Source organism: Polypterus senegalus, chromosome 8 (assembly GCF_016835505.1).
Source record: "Polypterus senegalus isolate Bchr_013 chromosome 8, ASM1683550v1, whole genome shotgun sequence".
Lineage (NCBI taxonomy): Eukaryota > Metazoa > Chordata > Cladistia > Polypteriformes > Polypteridae > Polypterus > Polypterus senegalus.
In genome coordinates this window covers 94,862,238-94,878,770 of record NC_053161.1, presented here as the reverse complement: position 1 = coordinate 94,878,770, position 16,533 = coordinate 94,862,238, and the positions used below count along the sequence as shown (strand labels likewise).

General features: G+C 38.2%; 1 protein-coding gene across 3 annotated transcripts in view; it reads left to right on the top strand.

Annotated features, from left to right (window-relative positions):
* LOC120534137 (hepatocyte growth factor-like) overlaps positions 1–15,821 on the top strand; it is a 94,971-nt gene extending 79,150 nt beyond the window's left edge. For 2 of the 3 annotated variants that reach the window (XM_039761455.1, XM_039761454.1), the window contains exons 18-19: positions 7,835–7,980; positions 14,763–15,821. In XM_039761455.1, the coding sequence (XP_039617389.1) occupies positions 7,835–7,980; positions 14,763–14,784 (168 nt within the window). In that variant the 3' untranslated portion in view covers positions 14,785–15,821. The remainder of the gene's footprint in view (positions 1–7,834; positions 7,981–14,762) is intronic. The other variant, XM_039761456.1, reaches the window with a different exon arrangement.
* Positions 15,822–16,533: the final 712 nt, after the last annotated feature.

Below are 16,533 nucleotides of genomic sequence, written 5' to 3'. Positions count from 1 at the left end.
TTTAAGAAGTGCCCACAAGTTCTCGATAGGGTTTAGGTCAGATGAGGAAGGGGGGCCATGTCATTATTCCTTCATCTTTAAGGCCTTTACTGGCTGGCCACGCAGTGGAGAACTTCGATGCAAGTGATGGAGCATTGGCCTGCATAAAAATCATGGTCTTTTTCCTGTATCACTGTTTGAAGAAAGTGTCTTGAAAAACTGGCAGTAGGTTTGGGAGTTGATTTTGAGTTCATCTTCAATGCAAAAGGTCCAACTAGCTCATCTTTAAAAATACCAGCTCATACCAGTACCCCACCTCCACGTTGGAGTGGAGCTCTGTGCCCATTACTGATCCACAGGTCCATCCATCTGGTCCATCAAGAGTCACTCTCATCTCATCGGTCCATAAAACCTTTGAAAAAAATCTGTCTTCAGATATTTCTTGGCCCAGTTTTGACGTTTCAACTTATGTTTCTTGTTCAGTGGTGGTTGGGTTTCAGCCCTCCTTACCTTGGCCATGTCTTTGAGCACTGAACACCTTGTACTTCTGGGCACTCCAGGTAGGTTGCAGCTCTGGAATATGAAAGTACTGGAGGATAATGGGTTCCTGGTAGCTTCACGTTTGATTCTTCTCAAATCTTTGGCAGCTAATTTGCGTCTTTTGTTCTCAACACGTTTCTTGCGACCCTGTTGACTATTTGCAACAAAATGTTTGATGGTTCTGTGATCACACACCAATATCTTAGCAATTCCAAAAGTGCTGCATCCCTCTGAAAGACTTTTTACAATTTTGACTTTTCAGAGTCAGTTAAATCTCTTTTTTGGCCCATTTTGCCTGAGGAAAACTAGCTGCCTAATAATTCTGCACACCTTGATATAGGGTGTTGATCTCCTTAGGCCACACCCTCCCTCATTACACAAATACACATCACCTGACGTGCTTAAATCCAATAAGCATTCAAGTTAATACAGCTTGGAGTTGGAATATACGCATTAAAAATGATGATATGGTCAAAATACTCACTTGCCTAATAATTGTGCACACAGTGTAGTCAATGACTGTTTACCAACATCAAAGTTGGATCTTTTTTTTTTTCTTTTAGATACTTCATCTAGGAGTCAGTTTTTGCATTTTTGTTTATTAAATATTAATATTAAATATTTTGTAACAATGAGTCCTATTCAAATGTAACAGTTAAAATGTAATACAATTACATGTGTTAGTAGGCAACAGATTAAATGTGTGCTTTTTAATGATACTTTACAGCATCATATAGCTGATACTGTAGCCTAAATAAGTTTTATGGATCAATAGCACAGCAGATTCCATTTCAACTGACTGAAAAATGGTATTGATTGTGTGTTAATGGTGGCATGCCTGTTGATTCATTTTCTTAAACACATTTTTGAAAGTATACCCAATAGAGTAGTACCCAATAATTTCCAGAAAAAAAAAAACGACTATTAATACAAAATGATCAATGCTAGCATAAAATCAACATTAAACTATGAAAGGGGAAAAGTAAATTACGTTCCCCATCCAGCCATTAGTATTAGTTAAAACATAGTAAGTCATTTAAATTATTTAAATAACTAAGAATTGGTCAATCGTATACTGGGAATACCAAAGGTGACAATTATCTGAAAGATTGTGATACCAGGCTGAAGATACCCTAAAGCAAAAGAGGATCTTTGGGCACTTTTGCAGCTCAGTCTGTTGTACTTTATACTGCAAAGTAACTCTTTCAGCACAGCATAAATTGTAATCCTGCAATGTCCTTGTTTGTGGCACAGTCAGCTTCTTCATGCACTATAGAAAGTGTATATAACAGTATTGTCCTTGTTACTTACCCAGCGGCTCTGATATCCTAAACGCACATTAACTGTCACTCCCTTTCAAAACACAAGTTATGATTAAGAGCAGCAGAAGTGTGATGCTGAATGAGCTGCTTGCACATCTGTGCACTTTTCCCTGGCATTATACCATCCATATGGACTGGCAGACGAACAAGTAAAAGAGAAAAATACACAAAATATTTGTTAGTGTAAAACTGAAACAGTAAACTATTTTGTAGTTGATGTTGCACAGAATCTTTCTTTGTTTAAAGATCAACAAGTTTGCAGATTTGCCAATGCTTCTCAGTGGGAGCTTTTGAAATTTCAGAACTTTTTACAGTGCGATCTGTTTGAGATGTCTCAAGAAAAAGTGTGTGGTCTTGACAATTGTTTTTTAAGAATTACATGTGCAAAACATTTCAACACAAATCAGTCCACACGGGGTGCTGAGTTGTTTCATGTGAACAGACAGATGTGACTATTGCATTTGGTGTTTCTTGCACTGCATGCTGATTTACTGATCACTAGTGGTGCAACAGATCACTGTTGATCCGTGATCCGAACCGATTCCTGTCCACGGTTCGGTACGCACGTGATCCGAAGATCCGAGAAAAAAAAAGTTCCACTGTATTGTGCGCGTGTCTCTCGTGCACTCTCTCAACCTCTCTCGTGCACTCTCTCAAACTCTCTCGTGCACTCTCTCAAACTCTCTCGCGCATTAACTCTGTCTTTCTCTCTCGCACTGAACTACAATTAAACTTCTCTCACGCACTCTCTCTCTCGCTCACTAATTCAACCTCTCTCACGCATTTTCGCTCGACTTTTGTCCGGTTTGCCGTTTCATACGCGTGGTCATGCACAGCGGTAGCAGTTATAGCAGAGGAGCTCGACAAACCACCAGCATCATTTTAAAAAAAGTTTTAATCATCAATGTAACTTCCCCTGCAGCATCAATATGCAGCACCAATAGGAGCAGACACATCTCCTCAAAAGAAGTCGGCAATGGCGGGGCTATTTGGCGAGACCTTTTCACAGAAGGACATGGTCAGCAAGGCGTTTGCTGACACCATTAAAGAGGAGGTGGTATCCTATGAGGTAGCAAGTGGCATTCCAGTCGATGGTGATCCACTGACTTGGTGAAAAAGCAACGAATGTAAATACCCTCACCTTGCCACAATGGCAAAACACCATCTTGCTGTGCCTGGCACTTCAGTGCCTAGCGAGAGCGTGTTCTCAACAGCAGGGGACATAGTTACAGCAAAGAGATGTACACTTTTCCCAGAAAATGTAGACATCCGCATGTTTTTGAAAAAAAAAAATAGAAATTATAAGCTCAGGTCTGCTTTCTTCTTTTTTGATGATGTGGACATAAGCTAGTTTTTATTCCTCTCTCCATGTTCAAAGTAAGAAGCAATGATGCCTTAAATTGCATTTAAAGTTGTTTTTTATTGTGTCCACATTAAAGGAAATAGTTATCATGCCCTTATGCACCTTAATTTGTATTTATATAATCGAATGGAATGAGTCTTGAGTTGAATGTTTTTAATGGGCAAAAAATAATTAAATAAATGGAGAGTTAAATTTGTCTTGTCTTTATTTTTGGTTTTTTTTTTTTGCTGATCCGAAAATTGATCCGATCCGTGACTTAAAACCGTGATCCGATCCGAACCGTGAGTTTTTTGATCCGTTGCACCACTACTGATCACCAATCGAGTCATTTAAATGAAAGGCAGCCAGTTTAGATGGCTGAGTGATTGGAGCGTCACAATCAATTTTGTATTTAGGCATTTACTTGAATTTTGTTATACACATGGAATCTCTAGTTTATGTTTCAGTTTAGTTTAACATAAAGAAATTAAAGAAGAGTATTTTTGGTAATATATAAAGTTGCCATTTACAGCCTGGTAGGATATGTTTTGTTTTTTTTACCCCATTGTTTTACTATAGGGGCAGCACGGTGGCGCAGTGGGGAGCGCTGCTGCCTCGCAGTTAGGAGACCTGGGTTCGCTTCCCATGTCCTCCCTGTGTGGAGTTTGCATGTTCTCCCCGTGTCTGCGTGGGTTTCCTCCGGGTGCTCCGGTTTCCTCCCACAATCCAAAGACATGCAGGATAGGTGCATTGGCGATTCTAAATTGTCCCTAGTGTGTGCTGCGTGTGCCCTGTGGTGGGCTGGCTCCCTGCCCAGGGTTTGTTTCCTGCCTTGCGCCCTGTGTTGTCTGGGATTGGCTCCAGCAGAAACCCGTGACCCTGTAAGTAGGATATAGTGGGTTGGATAATGGATGGATGTTATACTATATTATCTATATCACTTACAAAATACTTATATTTACAAGAACAATGCCTCTGCTAAAAGTAAACTAAGAAGAATATGAATATTTCATCATAATTTTAAGTTTCATTCAAAATGGGATGTAAATATTGCTAAGCCCTTTTAATGAATATTGATGTTACTACATTCTTATATTTATTGAGCAGTTGAATCCTAAGTAACAGGCCTTTATTCAGTGCATTTTCCATTATATCCAACATGCCACATACAGTATTACAATAAAACTAATTAACTAACACCATATTCATTATGGATTTTTAGACATGCACTGGTTCATTATTCCTGAATGAACGTAGATGTTTAAAGTCATTAATGATTTCAAAAGGGAAACTATATGTTTAAAAGAGGTTAACAGTTGCACCAAATGCAGAGGCAGTGCTCGCATCAATAAATGAGCACATCTGCACTGACAGCTTTCATAGTGTATGTTCACGACCAACGCAAATAAACCTACTCACTAGTACACCTACTTCCCTGGGCCAAATATATTATCTTATTGTTGATACATTTTTATTTTTGGAGACATTTATTGTATGGACTAGGATAGTAGATTATGGTTGCAGAAATAAGAAGACTTCAGTAACATTTGTATTCAACATATGGAATGCTTAGTAGTATAAGAAAAAAATGTAGTTTTTTAATGCAATTCAGAACTACCATATTTATAAATGAATAGCATTGCAAGAGCACTGCGTTGTGTAGGCACGTTTTTTACATCTATTAACTGGTTGCAGTAACCTCAGAGGCAACCAAGGATGACATGGCTCTTTGGCATCTCCTAGTGGTAATGTGTTGTGACAATTCTCCAGCTTGTCCTATACTTCTTTGACATAATGAATGACTTTGAAGTAAACTTTATTGTTCAGGTTTTTTTTTCAATTTTGATTAACATTCAATTATAGCTGTGATTTACAATTTCTTCTGCTTTAAATTAACATATTTGTTAATCTAGACATTTGATTGCTGTTTAATTTTATTTCTGACTTCTGGCTTTGTCAAAATACTGCATAATCAATTGAACCTGACAGAATAAAAGCAAAAAAAATGGCTCATTGTAGGTATAAAAAAAATGAAATAGCATCTTGTAATTTACAGTAATCTGGCTATTGTTGCTAGATGGGCCTCAGCATGCCTACAGAAACTGAATATAAATAAGTGGCCAAGGGATATGGATGAATGAGACACATTTCCAAAGTGTGTATGTGTGTGTGTTTATTTGTAAGCATGTGGATTCAAAAAATGGGTTCTGCTATAAGGACATCTTGTTTTTGGATGCTATAGTGTAGTGGTTCTCACACTCCATCCTCATGTGGCTGCAAGTTTGTTTATTTCTTTTTTCAAATGGACTACTAGCCTAATTAACATTAAAGCTTTTCTTTCCCGGTTTCTGTGTTTGGGTGTCAATGTACAAATTACAAAATTAAATCTGGTGAATTTTTATTTGAAGGTACTAAATCTTTACATACAGTGGTGTGAAAAACTATTTGCCCCCTTCCTGATTTCTTATTCTTTTGCATGTTTGTCACACAAAATGTTTCTGATCATCAAACACATTTAACCATTAGTCAAATATAACACAAGTAAACACAAAATGCAGTTTTTAAATGATGGTTTTTATTATTTAGGGAGAAAAAAAATCCAAACCAACATGACCCTGTGTGAAAAAGTAATTGCCCCCTGAGCCTAATAACTGGTTGGGCCACCCTTAGCAACAATAACTGCAATCAAGCGTTTGCGATAACTTGCAATGAGTCTTTTACAGCACTCTGGAGGAATTTTGCCCCACTCATCTTTTGAATTGTTGTAATTCAGCTTTATTTGAGGGTTTTCTAGCATGAACCGCCTTTTTAAGGTCATGCCATAGCATCTCAATTGGATTCAGGTCAGGACTTTGACTAGGCCACACCAAAGTCTTCATTTTGTTTTTCTTCAGCCATTCAGAGGTGGATTTGCTGGTTTGTTTTGAGTCATTGTCCTGTTGCAGCACCCAAGATCGCTTCAGCTTGAGTTGACGAACAGATGGCCGGATATTCTCCTTCAGGATTTTTTGGTAGACAGTAGAATTCATGGTTCCATCTATCACAGCAAGCCTTCCAGGTCCTGAAGCAGCAAAACAACCCCAGACCACCACACTACCACCACCATATTTTACTGTTGGTAATGTGTTCTTTTTCTGAAATGCTGTGCTCCTTTTACGCCAGATGTAACGGGACATTTGCCTTCCAAAAAGTTCAACTTTTGTCTCATCAGTTCACAAGGTATTTTCCGAAAAGTCTTGGCAATCATTGAGATGTTTCTTAGTAAAATTGAGATGAGCCCTAATGTTCTGTTTGCTTAACAGTGGTTTGCGTCTTGGAAATCTGCCATGCAGGCCGTTTTTGCCCAGTCTCTTTCTTATGGTGGAGCCGTGAACACTGACCTTAATTGAGGCAAGTGAGGCCTGCAGTTCTTTAGACGTTGTCCTGGGGTCTTTTCTGACCTCTCGGATGAGTCGTCTCTGCGCTCTTGGGGTAATTTTGGTCGGCCGGCCACTCCTGGGAAGGTTCACCACTGTTCCATGTTTTTGCCATTTGTGGATAATGGCTCTCACTGTGGTTCGCTGGAGTCCCAAAGCTTTAGAAATGGCTTTAAAACCTTTACCAGACTGATAGATCTCAATTACTTCTGTTCTCATTTGTTCCTGAATTTCTTTGGATCTTGGCATGATGTCTAGCTTTTGAGGTGCTTTTGGTCTACTTCTCTGTGTCAGGCAGCTCCTATTTAAGTGATTTCTTGATTGAAACAGGTGTGGCAGTAATCAGGCCTGGGGGTGGCTACGGAAATTGAACTCAGGTGTGATACACCACAGTTAGGTTATTTTTAACAAGGGGCAATTACTTTTCACACAGGGCCATGTAGGTTTTGATTTTTTTTCTCCCTAAATAATAAAAACCATCATTTAAAAACTGCATTTTGTGTTTACTTGTGTTATATTTGACTAATGGTTAAATGTGTGATGATCAGAAACATTTTGTGTGACAAACATGCAAAAGAATAAGAAGTCAGGAAGGGGGCAAATAGTTTTTCACACCACTGTATGTTATATGGAGATAATTTTTTTTTATGAATTGTTCTTTATTTGTTTTTAACAAATAAAGATTTTTCATCATTCTGTTTTTCCAGGTGTTCTGATTATTTAATCCATGATTTACTAATGAGTGCATTAGTGGCCCAGACACTGAAGCAGTGCCATTCTTCCAACATTCAGTGTTGTTTTCTTGGGTGTCTGCCTTGCTTGTTGTTGTCATTATTAAGATACAATTAAGGAGGCAAACTACACCAAAGACAATTAATAGCAAAACAACAGAAGAGTTAAGCATTTAAAACTACAGCAAAAAACGAATATTTCTAAATGTACTATAAATATAAAAATCATAGTGCTGTGCGTTTCTGAACGCAGCACAAAAGAAGAGGGGAAAAAAGGCCAACTAATTAAATTGACTCAAATTGACTCAGTGACTGTGAAACTGGTTAGAACAAACACCTGCTGCCACATGTGGTCTCTAAGAGTTTGAGAGCTATTGGTCTAGTGTATAATTCATATATTCAGTATTATAGGTTTATTAATTGCAAAAATTTCAACAGTTGTACATTTTAATCAGTGTCTGCCACTTTGATTATTTATTTCATTATTTTTGTTTCCTCTTACAGAATGATTATGGAGGCCCTCTTGTGTGCGAGTTTCATGAAATTAAATATCTACACGGTATAAGTGTCCGTAGCAGAGGATGTGGTCGTTTGAATCGTCCTGGGATTTTTGTTCGAACAGCATATTACAGTGACTGGATACGTAAAGTGTGGGTAGACTGAACAGTACCACTAATGGCATTAAAGGCAACTAAATTGTGCAGTAGATATCTGAGCTAAATATCTTGACAATCATAATGGGGTGGTCTTTCAAAGTTGCTATTATTGAAAGCATCTTTCCACCCTTATTTTCCTTTCTACGTGCAGCTTTTAACTGAAGACTGCTTTAGCTTGGGCATAGCAACTATCTAAAGTTGTGGACAATTATGGACCTTCATGGTTATACTACCTTGTTTTAAAGGATTGTCCCAAAGCTACTGGGTCTGTACATTTCAGATGGTGGAGATATGTTATGTGTAAAAGGAAAACAGTATCAAATTCAACAATAATGTGTGGACGATATAAATCGTCCACATAACGAAGACGTGGCTGTACAGGAAAAAGTGGAACATTTTGATCATGGTTTGTCAACTGTCAGAATGGTTAATGTGCAAAGTGGAACAGTACAACAACTAGCAATAAGTTTGATCACAGTCTTGCACAAATACTAGCAAAGGTAGTGGTGGCTTGTAAGAAACAGAACACTGTGTTTGAGACTATTTTGTTTTACTACACAGCCTTAAATGGAAAAATTATGAACAAATGTAGCAGCAGAACTGGTATTAAATGTTCATAGCATGCAGTGAGCTGTCAAACACATTCGTTTTATATTTATTTATTTAGAAATGTGTGTTTCCCATATACTATAAAATAAGTCTTGCATTGCATTTCATTTCAATACATTTTATCACCTGCCATTAACTCCTCCCAGTAATCTTTTCTGAATATACTTGAATCAATGAAGGAAATAAGTCAACTTTGGCTCACTGTTAATTTCTGCTGGGTGATTGTGTTATATTGTTGTAGGGTAGTTACCTTTAGAGCTGAAAGGTGAAAAGCAACAACTATGAATTTCAGTTCAGTTAAAGAGTTATAATGTTTAGTAGATTTTGGTAAACTGCATACGTGCAATTCCAAATTTACAGTAGGTCTTATAGATCTTGGTATGTTTTGAAACCTTGTAAATAACTGTATAACTTAAATTAAACTATGTTATCGTCAGCTGTGGTTTTAAATATTTTAAATGCAAACAGTGCATGACCTTATTTAGCCTCAGTGTAATTAGGTAGGGTTCTCTTTTCCACTTGCCTAGAAAGATGTTTGCTCAGTATTGACAAGTGACTTGTAAAATGAATGCTGTATATTTATAGAGCAAAAAGTCTGCCAGGAGGACTATGCCAGAGCACAGATGAAATGAAAAGCTGTAAACCCTAAGGCTTGCTATCCTCCAAATGCTGTTGGGGTGTACACAGAGTAAGCAAATAGTATAAGCAAGCAATACAAGTTACATGGACTTTCCTATTTGAGGAACACTCAGAAAGGGGAGGAGTTATTTTTATTCAGGACTGATTGTGGCAATTAATACTCTGTATTATGTGCATCTTACCAAATAACGCAACTACGGTTTATGCTATTAAGATTATACACGACTTCTTAAACAGGCAGAGTATTTGTGTACTGTGTAAATGTGAATGGTGTCTACATGTAGGCAATTCTATAGCACATTGTTTTTAAAATGAATCATGACAAGCGCCATAACAATTCTTTAGCATTTTTAGTACTTTAAAGTAACATTTTATGTTTGCCATTTTATATATATATATATATATACAGTATATATAAATAAATATATATATAAATAAATATATATATTTATATATATAGGTGGCGCAGTGGTAGCACTGCTGACTCGCAGTTAGGAGACCTGGGTTCGCTTCCCGGGCCCTCCCTGCATGAAGTTTGCATGTTCTCCCCATGTCTGCATGGGTTTCCTCCCACAGTCCAAAGACATGCAGGTTAGATGGATTGACAATTCTAAATTGTCCCCAGTGTGTGTGGGTGTGGCTGTGTGTGTCCTGCGGTGGGTTGGCGCCCTGCCCGGGATTGGTTTCTGCCTTGCGCCCTGTGGTGGCTGGGATTGGCTCCAGCAGATCCCTGTGTTCGGATTCAGCGGGTTGGAAAATGGATAGATGGATTATATATACAGTACAGGCCAAAAGTTTGGACACACCTCCTCATTCAATGTGTTTTCTTTATTTTCATGACCATTTACATTGGTAGATTCTCACTGAAGGCATCAAAACTATGAATGAACACATTTGGAGTTATGTACTTAACAAAAGGTGAAATAACTGAAAACATGTTTTATATTCTAGTTTCTTCAAAATAGCCACCCTTTGCTCTGATTACTGCTTTCCACACTCTTGGCATTCTCTCGATGAGCTTCAACAGGTAGTCACCTGAAATGGTTTTCCAACAGTCTTGAAGGAGTTCCCAGAGGTGTTTAGCACTTGTTGGCCCCTTTGCCTTCACTCTGTGGTCCAGCTCACCTCAAACCATCTCGATTGGGTTCAGGTCCGGTGACTGTGGAGGCCAGGTCATCTGCCACAGCACTCCATCACTCTCCTTCTTGGTCAAATAGCCCTTACACAGCCTGGAGGTGGGGTCATTGTCCTGTTGAAAAATAAATGATCGTCCAACTAACCTGACTTCTGCACAACACAACTGCTGGTCCCAACCCCATTGATAAAGCAAGAAATTCCACTAAATAACCCTGATAAGGCACACCTGTGAAGTGAAAACCATTTCAGGTGACTACCTGTTGAAGCTCATCGAGAGAATGGCAAGAGTGTGCAAAGCATGAATCAGAGCAAAGGGTGGCTATTTTATAAACTAGAATATAAAACATGTTTTCAGTTATTTCACCTTTTTTTGTTAAGTACATAACTCCACATGTGTTCATTCATAGTTTTGATGCCTTCAGTGAGAATCTACCAATGTAAATGGTCATGAAAATAAAGAAAACACATTGAATGAGGAGGTGTGTCCAAACTTTTGGCCTGTAATGTGTGTGTATATATATATATATATATATATATATATATATATATACACACACACAATAAAGGGTGTTAAACAGAACATCACTTACCATCATTACAATGAAATATCTGTCAATTTTCATGTTTTTGTCCTTTCTCATGAAAAATCTAGCCCACAGTATTCATACCAGATAATTAACAAAAATACACTTCAATTAAAGATCAAGGTTTAGAGATTCCTGCTCTTATGATGTAAAACATTTTTAAGAGATGTCTTAATTTGTCTAATTTCTATCTATTTGTTTTTACTCAGCATACAATCATGCAGTGTTGAAAACACAAGAAACATGTTCTTCAATGTTAAGAACTTATCAAAGCAGATGTGAATTTTGTGTGTGTATGGTCCTTTTTTCATTTTATGAAAGTAATAAAATATTTTTTTTACTATAAAGCTGTTTACTACACTTTCTAATATGTTAATAGTTATGTTTGCGACTAGTTGATTCATATCTGCAGAGTGTTTTTCCACTTACTGTAGTAGCCAAGTAAATATACAAAGACAATATTGTATCAGAAAAAATATCTAAAAATTTAAAAGTTTTTAGGGGGGAGGCACAGAGAATTTACTAACTGTAATACAATATTAAGTTCTTACCTATAGTTAATCTGCTATTTGCACTGGACTGTTTCCAAAAATATACAGGTTTGTAATAAAATGGTTTAGAAGCAAAATGTCCATTAAATTATACAAAAAAATAAGACTCTATATCCTCCGGATTTCAATTTAAAATATCTATCCATTATCAAACCATTGTTTTTTTGTTCACTGCTGGGGAATATTATGGACAGATCCACAATTACAAGTATGAAGCCAGTAAAGATATGGCACTTACTATACATACATATTTTTCGGCTGCAGGAAGAACACAATAATAACGAGAAGTTATTTATATAGCACATTAATATAGAAAGAGTACAGCTCAAGGTGTTTTAAGACAGTGGTCCCCAAACTTTTTGACACCAAGGACCGCTTAACTAAAAGCCAACTTTTCCAGGGACGTTAATAAAGGATTTGGGGCAGGTTCATAGGGCAGTTTTATACACAATTTACATTACATTTTTATTACTATTAAGTTATAATATCACAATAGAAATTATACAACTTACAATAATGCAGAATCAGTGGAAGCCCTGAGCTTGTTTTCCTGTAACCAGGCGATCCCATCTGGGGACGATGGAAGACAGTGACACACGAAGCGTGTTGCTGATCTTCAGGCTACTCCATAATCTCATTTTGGTTGCTGTCACTGCAGAAAATGCTGCCTTACAAAGATAGGATGTTGGAAATGGAAGCAGACTTTTCAGTACTTTTGTGGCACCCTCAAGATATTCCGCCTTAATTTTAATCCAAAACGTATGGAGATTTGAAGTTGTCTCAGACGTACTTTTAAGGCCACCATCATTTGCAACCTCAGGCAGTTAATCCTCTTCAAGCACAGACAAAGTTTATTCACCTGGCTTATTCACAAATGGGCCACGGATCCATTCCTTTCCATTTCGGGCGTCTTTTGTGGTTGGGAATAATGCTCAAACTCTATTGAAAGCTGAGATAGGTGATCATACACCAGCTGGGATAAAGAAGACCCTGGCTTGGTATCTTTAACAACCTCTGCTAACGTTTGAAACATATCAAAAAATCCCAATGTTCACTCGTCTGCCCCATAAATCAAGTTTCGCCTTAAAAGCAGCCACTTTATCTTCCAGCTTGAACAACGGGTATCTTCTGCCTCTGTCCCATGTGCAGCTGCTCCACCACTGCCTCAGATTTTCTTCCTCAGGCTCCTACAGCCTGGTTGGATACTGAGTCAGCAAAGTGGGTAAAGGTGGGGTGCCCAATAGTGCTTGTATGCCTGTTCATATTGTGAGGATTCTGAACTCTTTTGGGATTCCCAAACCCCACCCCACCCATCAATGGGAACAGGTTGTGGTCGTGCTATAAGTCCCTGTCTTATACCCCAAAACACGTCTTAGTGTTTATTCAGCTTGAAACAGGAGCAGCACGGTTATTTATTGTAGCATAATCTGCCGTTCTCCTATAAACAGACACAGCAGTCAGACAGGGTTATGACCAGGTTAGTGGACAATGAATCATGTTCCCTGCATTTACAATGTTCCTTGCATCACTAATCAAGATCTTTTCTGTTTGCTTTGGCGGGGTGACGCAGCAAAGCTGTGAGCTGTGTGCCCCGGCAACAGATAAACAGTCTTCCCCAGATGCGGTGATTGCACTTCGGGATGGTCTTCGGCGTATTGTCCCATTGACGGAGGTCCCAAGAGAGTTTAGAAACCTCACATTTTCCTTAAAGAGTGCCGCATTAATAGGAATATTTCTTGAACGAGTATCACTGAACCACATAAAAATATGCAGTTCGCATACATTTGCAACCTGACATTTTTGTTCTTTTTTTGCATATAACAAAGACATATGCATTACATTTGTCATTCCAACAGATTGCATATCACAAACATTAACACTGTTACCGTTTTTTTGTGTCTGCCGTTTCTATAGAAGGGTGACAATGAGTTAAATTCCAATGGATGTTTTTCAAATGTTGACGAGCAATAAGCAAAAGGTATCACTGAAAACCACCGAAAACAAAAACAGCAAAAAAAAAACAGTACGGGGAATTTTTACAAAGTTTCTGTTTGGGGATCGTTGTACACAACTGAATTGTGACCACAGAACTAACTGCTCAGTGGATGATTCATTCAAGCATTTCAAGGTCACTTCGTTGTAATGAAAGTATCTGCTGAATGTACTTCGTAGTAACAAGATTTCTATAGACTCGTGTCATATGGGGAAACAGTTGGGACTATAAAAATACTTTGTTGTAATACTCTCTCACCTCAGTCTCACCCCTCTCTCTGCGCCACCGGAAAGCTCCGCCTGCCTAGCATTCTGAAAAGTGTCCTCAGTGAAGAGGGGCATCCATTTTGCTGTAGCCCCTCACTAAATGAGTCTCCGTTGCCGGCGGTTTTCTCGGGCCGGGGGTTGGGACCCCTGTTTTAAGGGATTAAATTATTATAATTACAAAGAAAAAATGATTAACGAATAAATAAAAGGCAATACAAATAAAAATATAAATCTAATTAAAACTTAAGAATCTAATAGAATTAAGCATAAGTTATATTACTATTATTTAGGGATGCTCCAGTCAGGTTTTTTTTAGATCCAGTACCAATATCATGTTATTAGAATTGGCTTAATTTTGTCTTCTTACACTAAGCCCCTGCACAACCAGCTATGAAGAAATTTTAATGTTCTATATTATAATGGTATTTTTACAATATCACAGGTTACCTATTAACAAAATAGAATACTGTAAGCCTATTGTTCAATGACCATAATAAATAAAGTCCTCTTAAAACTAATATAACACATACACAAAAGATGTATCTGTAATAAATATGTCATAAAAGAAAACACATTGATAATTACAAGCCACAGCTCTGATAAAATGGTTATAAATTGTTTATCAAAAATATACACGGCTAACACGCATTTATTGATGGACTACGTTTGTGTGGATGGTAACATTTCCACCTGGCATCATCTTCTCTCCGACCATAGCAGAGAGATGAATTTAACTTTCCAAAAATACACTGGACCTGGTTGCTTTCTTAATAGGACTACGGACCTTTCCAAACTTATGCTTTCCCTCAAATGAAAAAACATACATTTTTGCCACTCTACTTTTTCACTTCTAAAGGTGTGCAGCCAGAATACTGATTTATGAGAAACTGTTCTTCCACCTCTGCTGATGCAGGGAAACCCAGGGCTGACTAAATACTTTCTGTTCTTTGTGTGATGGTTTAGGACACCTGAATTTTTCTTGTTGTTTAAATCCTAGTTATGATCACCAACAAGCCTGAGGCACCTACAACATCTACTTGGTCTAATGAGGAGTGTGCTACTTGGCCTGTATGCCAACTGATGGAATTATTCATTGAGGACATGTTCTGTCTCCTGCTCAGATTAAATGTGCTTCCATCTCAGTACCTCAGAGAAGTCCTATCAGAGATGGCCTGTGGTATGGAGCAATTTTTCTGTCTCACATTTTTGGGCCTGTAGCTGGAGCAGAAATAAATGAACTGACCGATGAACTACTACTGGTGGCTAATGTCACCTCTGAGGCCCTTGCTACAAATTAGATCAAATGGCCCAGAATATGCTTTTAGCAGCCTAGGGAGGCATCTGTAAGGTGATAGAACAAAAATGTTGCTCCTACAATCCAGACACTTCTCAAAATTTATCTGACCTCGTCTGTAAGGGTCTTAATGTGGCCGATTCAGTTTTTGCTCCCAATTGGACACCATGAATACTGGCTGACTGTTTAATGATTTCTTTTTCTTCCTGTCTTGGTTACAACCAGTATTTGTTGCATTATTAACTTTTGTCATCATCATTATCTTCAAATGCTATTTTTATGCCTTTTGTCACCAATATCATGATGAAGCAATTAAGGAGGGGAGCAGAAAAGTTTATCATCTAATACTAATGTAGACCTGCCTGAATCAAATGCTTATTGCTGATCTAGAAAAATAAAAGCAGGGTACTGTAAGAGTGGATTTTTACTCGTAAATGTGATTTTCACTAATTGATTAGATATTAGTCATACTAAATGATTTATATTATTGTTTGCTGTAGCTGTTAACTAATTAGCCTTTCTCTTGAGCATTCATAAAAGGCATTTTAATTAAAGCCTCTTGATCTGTGACCCAGTCTTGCTGCTACTTTTCTACAAGAAAAACAGTAAAATCTAGTGTAACAGAATTCTGATTGTGAAGGTCCATTTATCAGTAACTTAGAAGAACATGAGAAACAAAGCTAATCACGTACCTCTATAAGTCATTCATCTTTTCCATGCATTAAATGTGCATGTCAATAAAGGCATCTTTCCCATCCTGAACTGGCTTTGTGAATCTGACTTTGACACAGGTTTATACATAAAATTACCACCTTTGTTTCTTAAGCTAGCAAATTTATTGTTTACTAAGCAGTTTTTATTTCTAATTAAAATGTGAATTGTTCTACTAAACACAAGCATTCTCACTATTCACATTCAGATAAGGAGTGTCTGTTTTAATTAAAGGACAAAACAAGCAGGTCTGAACTCATTAACCAAACGATGCGGAGGAGCAGCGGCTCTACTCTGAGCCCCTCCCGGATGACTGAGCTTCTCACCCTATCTTTAAGGGAAAGCCCAGACACCCTGCGGAGGAAACTCATTTCAGCCGCTTGTATTCGCGATCTTGTTCTTTCAGTCACTACCCATAGCTCATGACCATAGGTGAGGGTAGGAGCGTAGATCGACTGGTAAATTGAGAGCTTTGCCTTACGGCTCAGCTCCTTTTTCACCACGACAGACCGATGCAGAGCCCGCATCACTGCGGATGCCGCACCGATCCGCCTGTCGATCTCACGCTCCATTCTTCCCTCACTCGTGAACAAGACCCCGAGATACTTGAACTCCTCCACTTGGGGCAGGATCTCTCCCCCAACCCTGAGAGGGCACTCCACCCTTTTCGGGCTGAGGACCATGCTCTCGGATTTGGAGGTGCTGATTCTCATCCCAGCCGCTTCACACTCAGCTGCGAACCGATCCAGAGAGCTGAAGATCA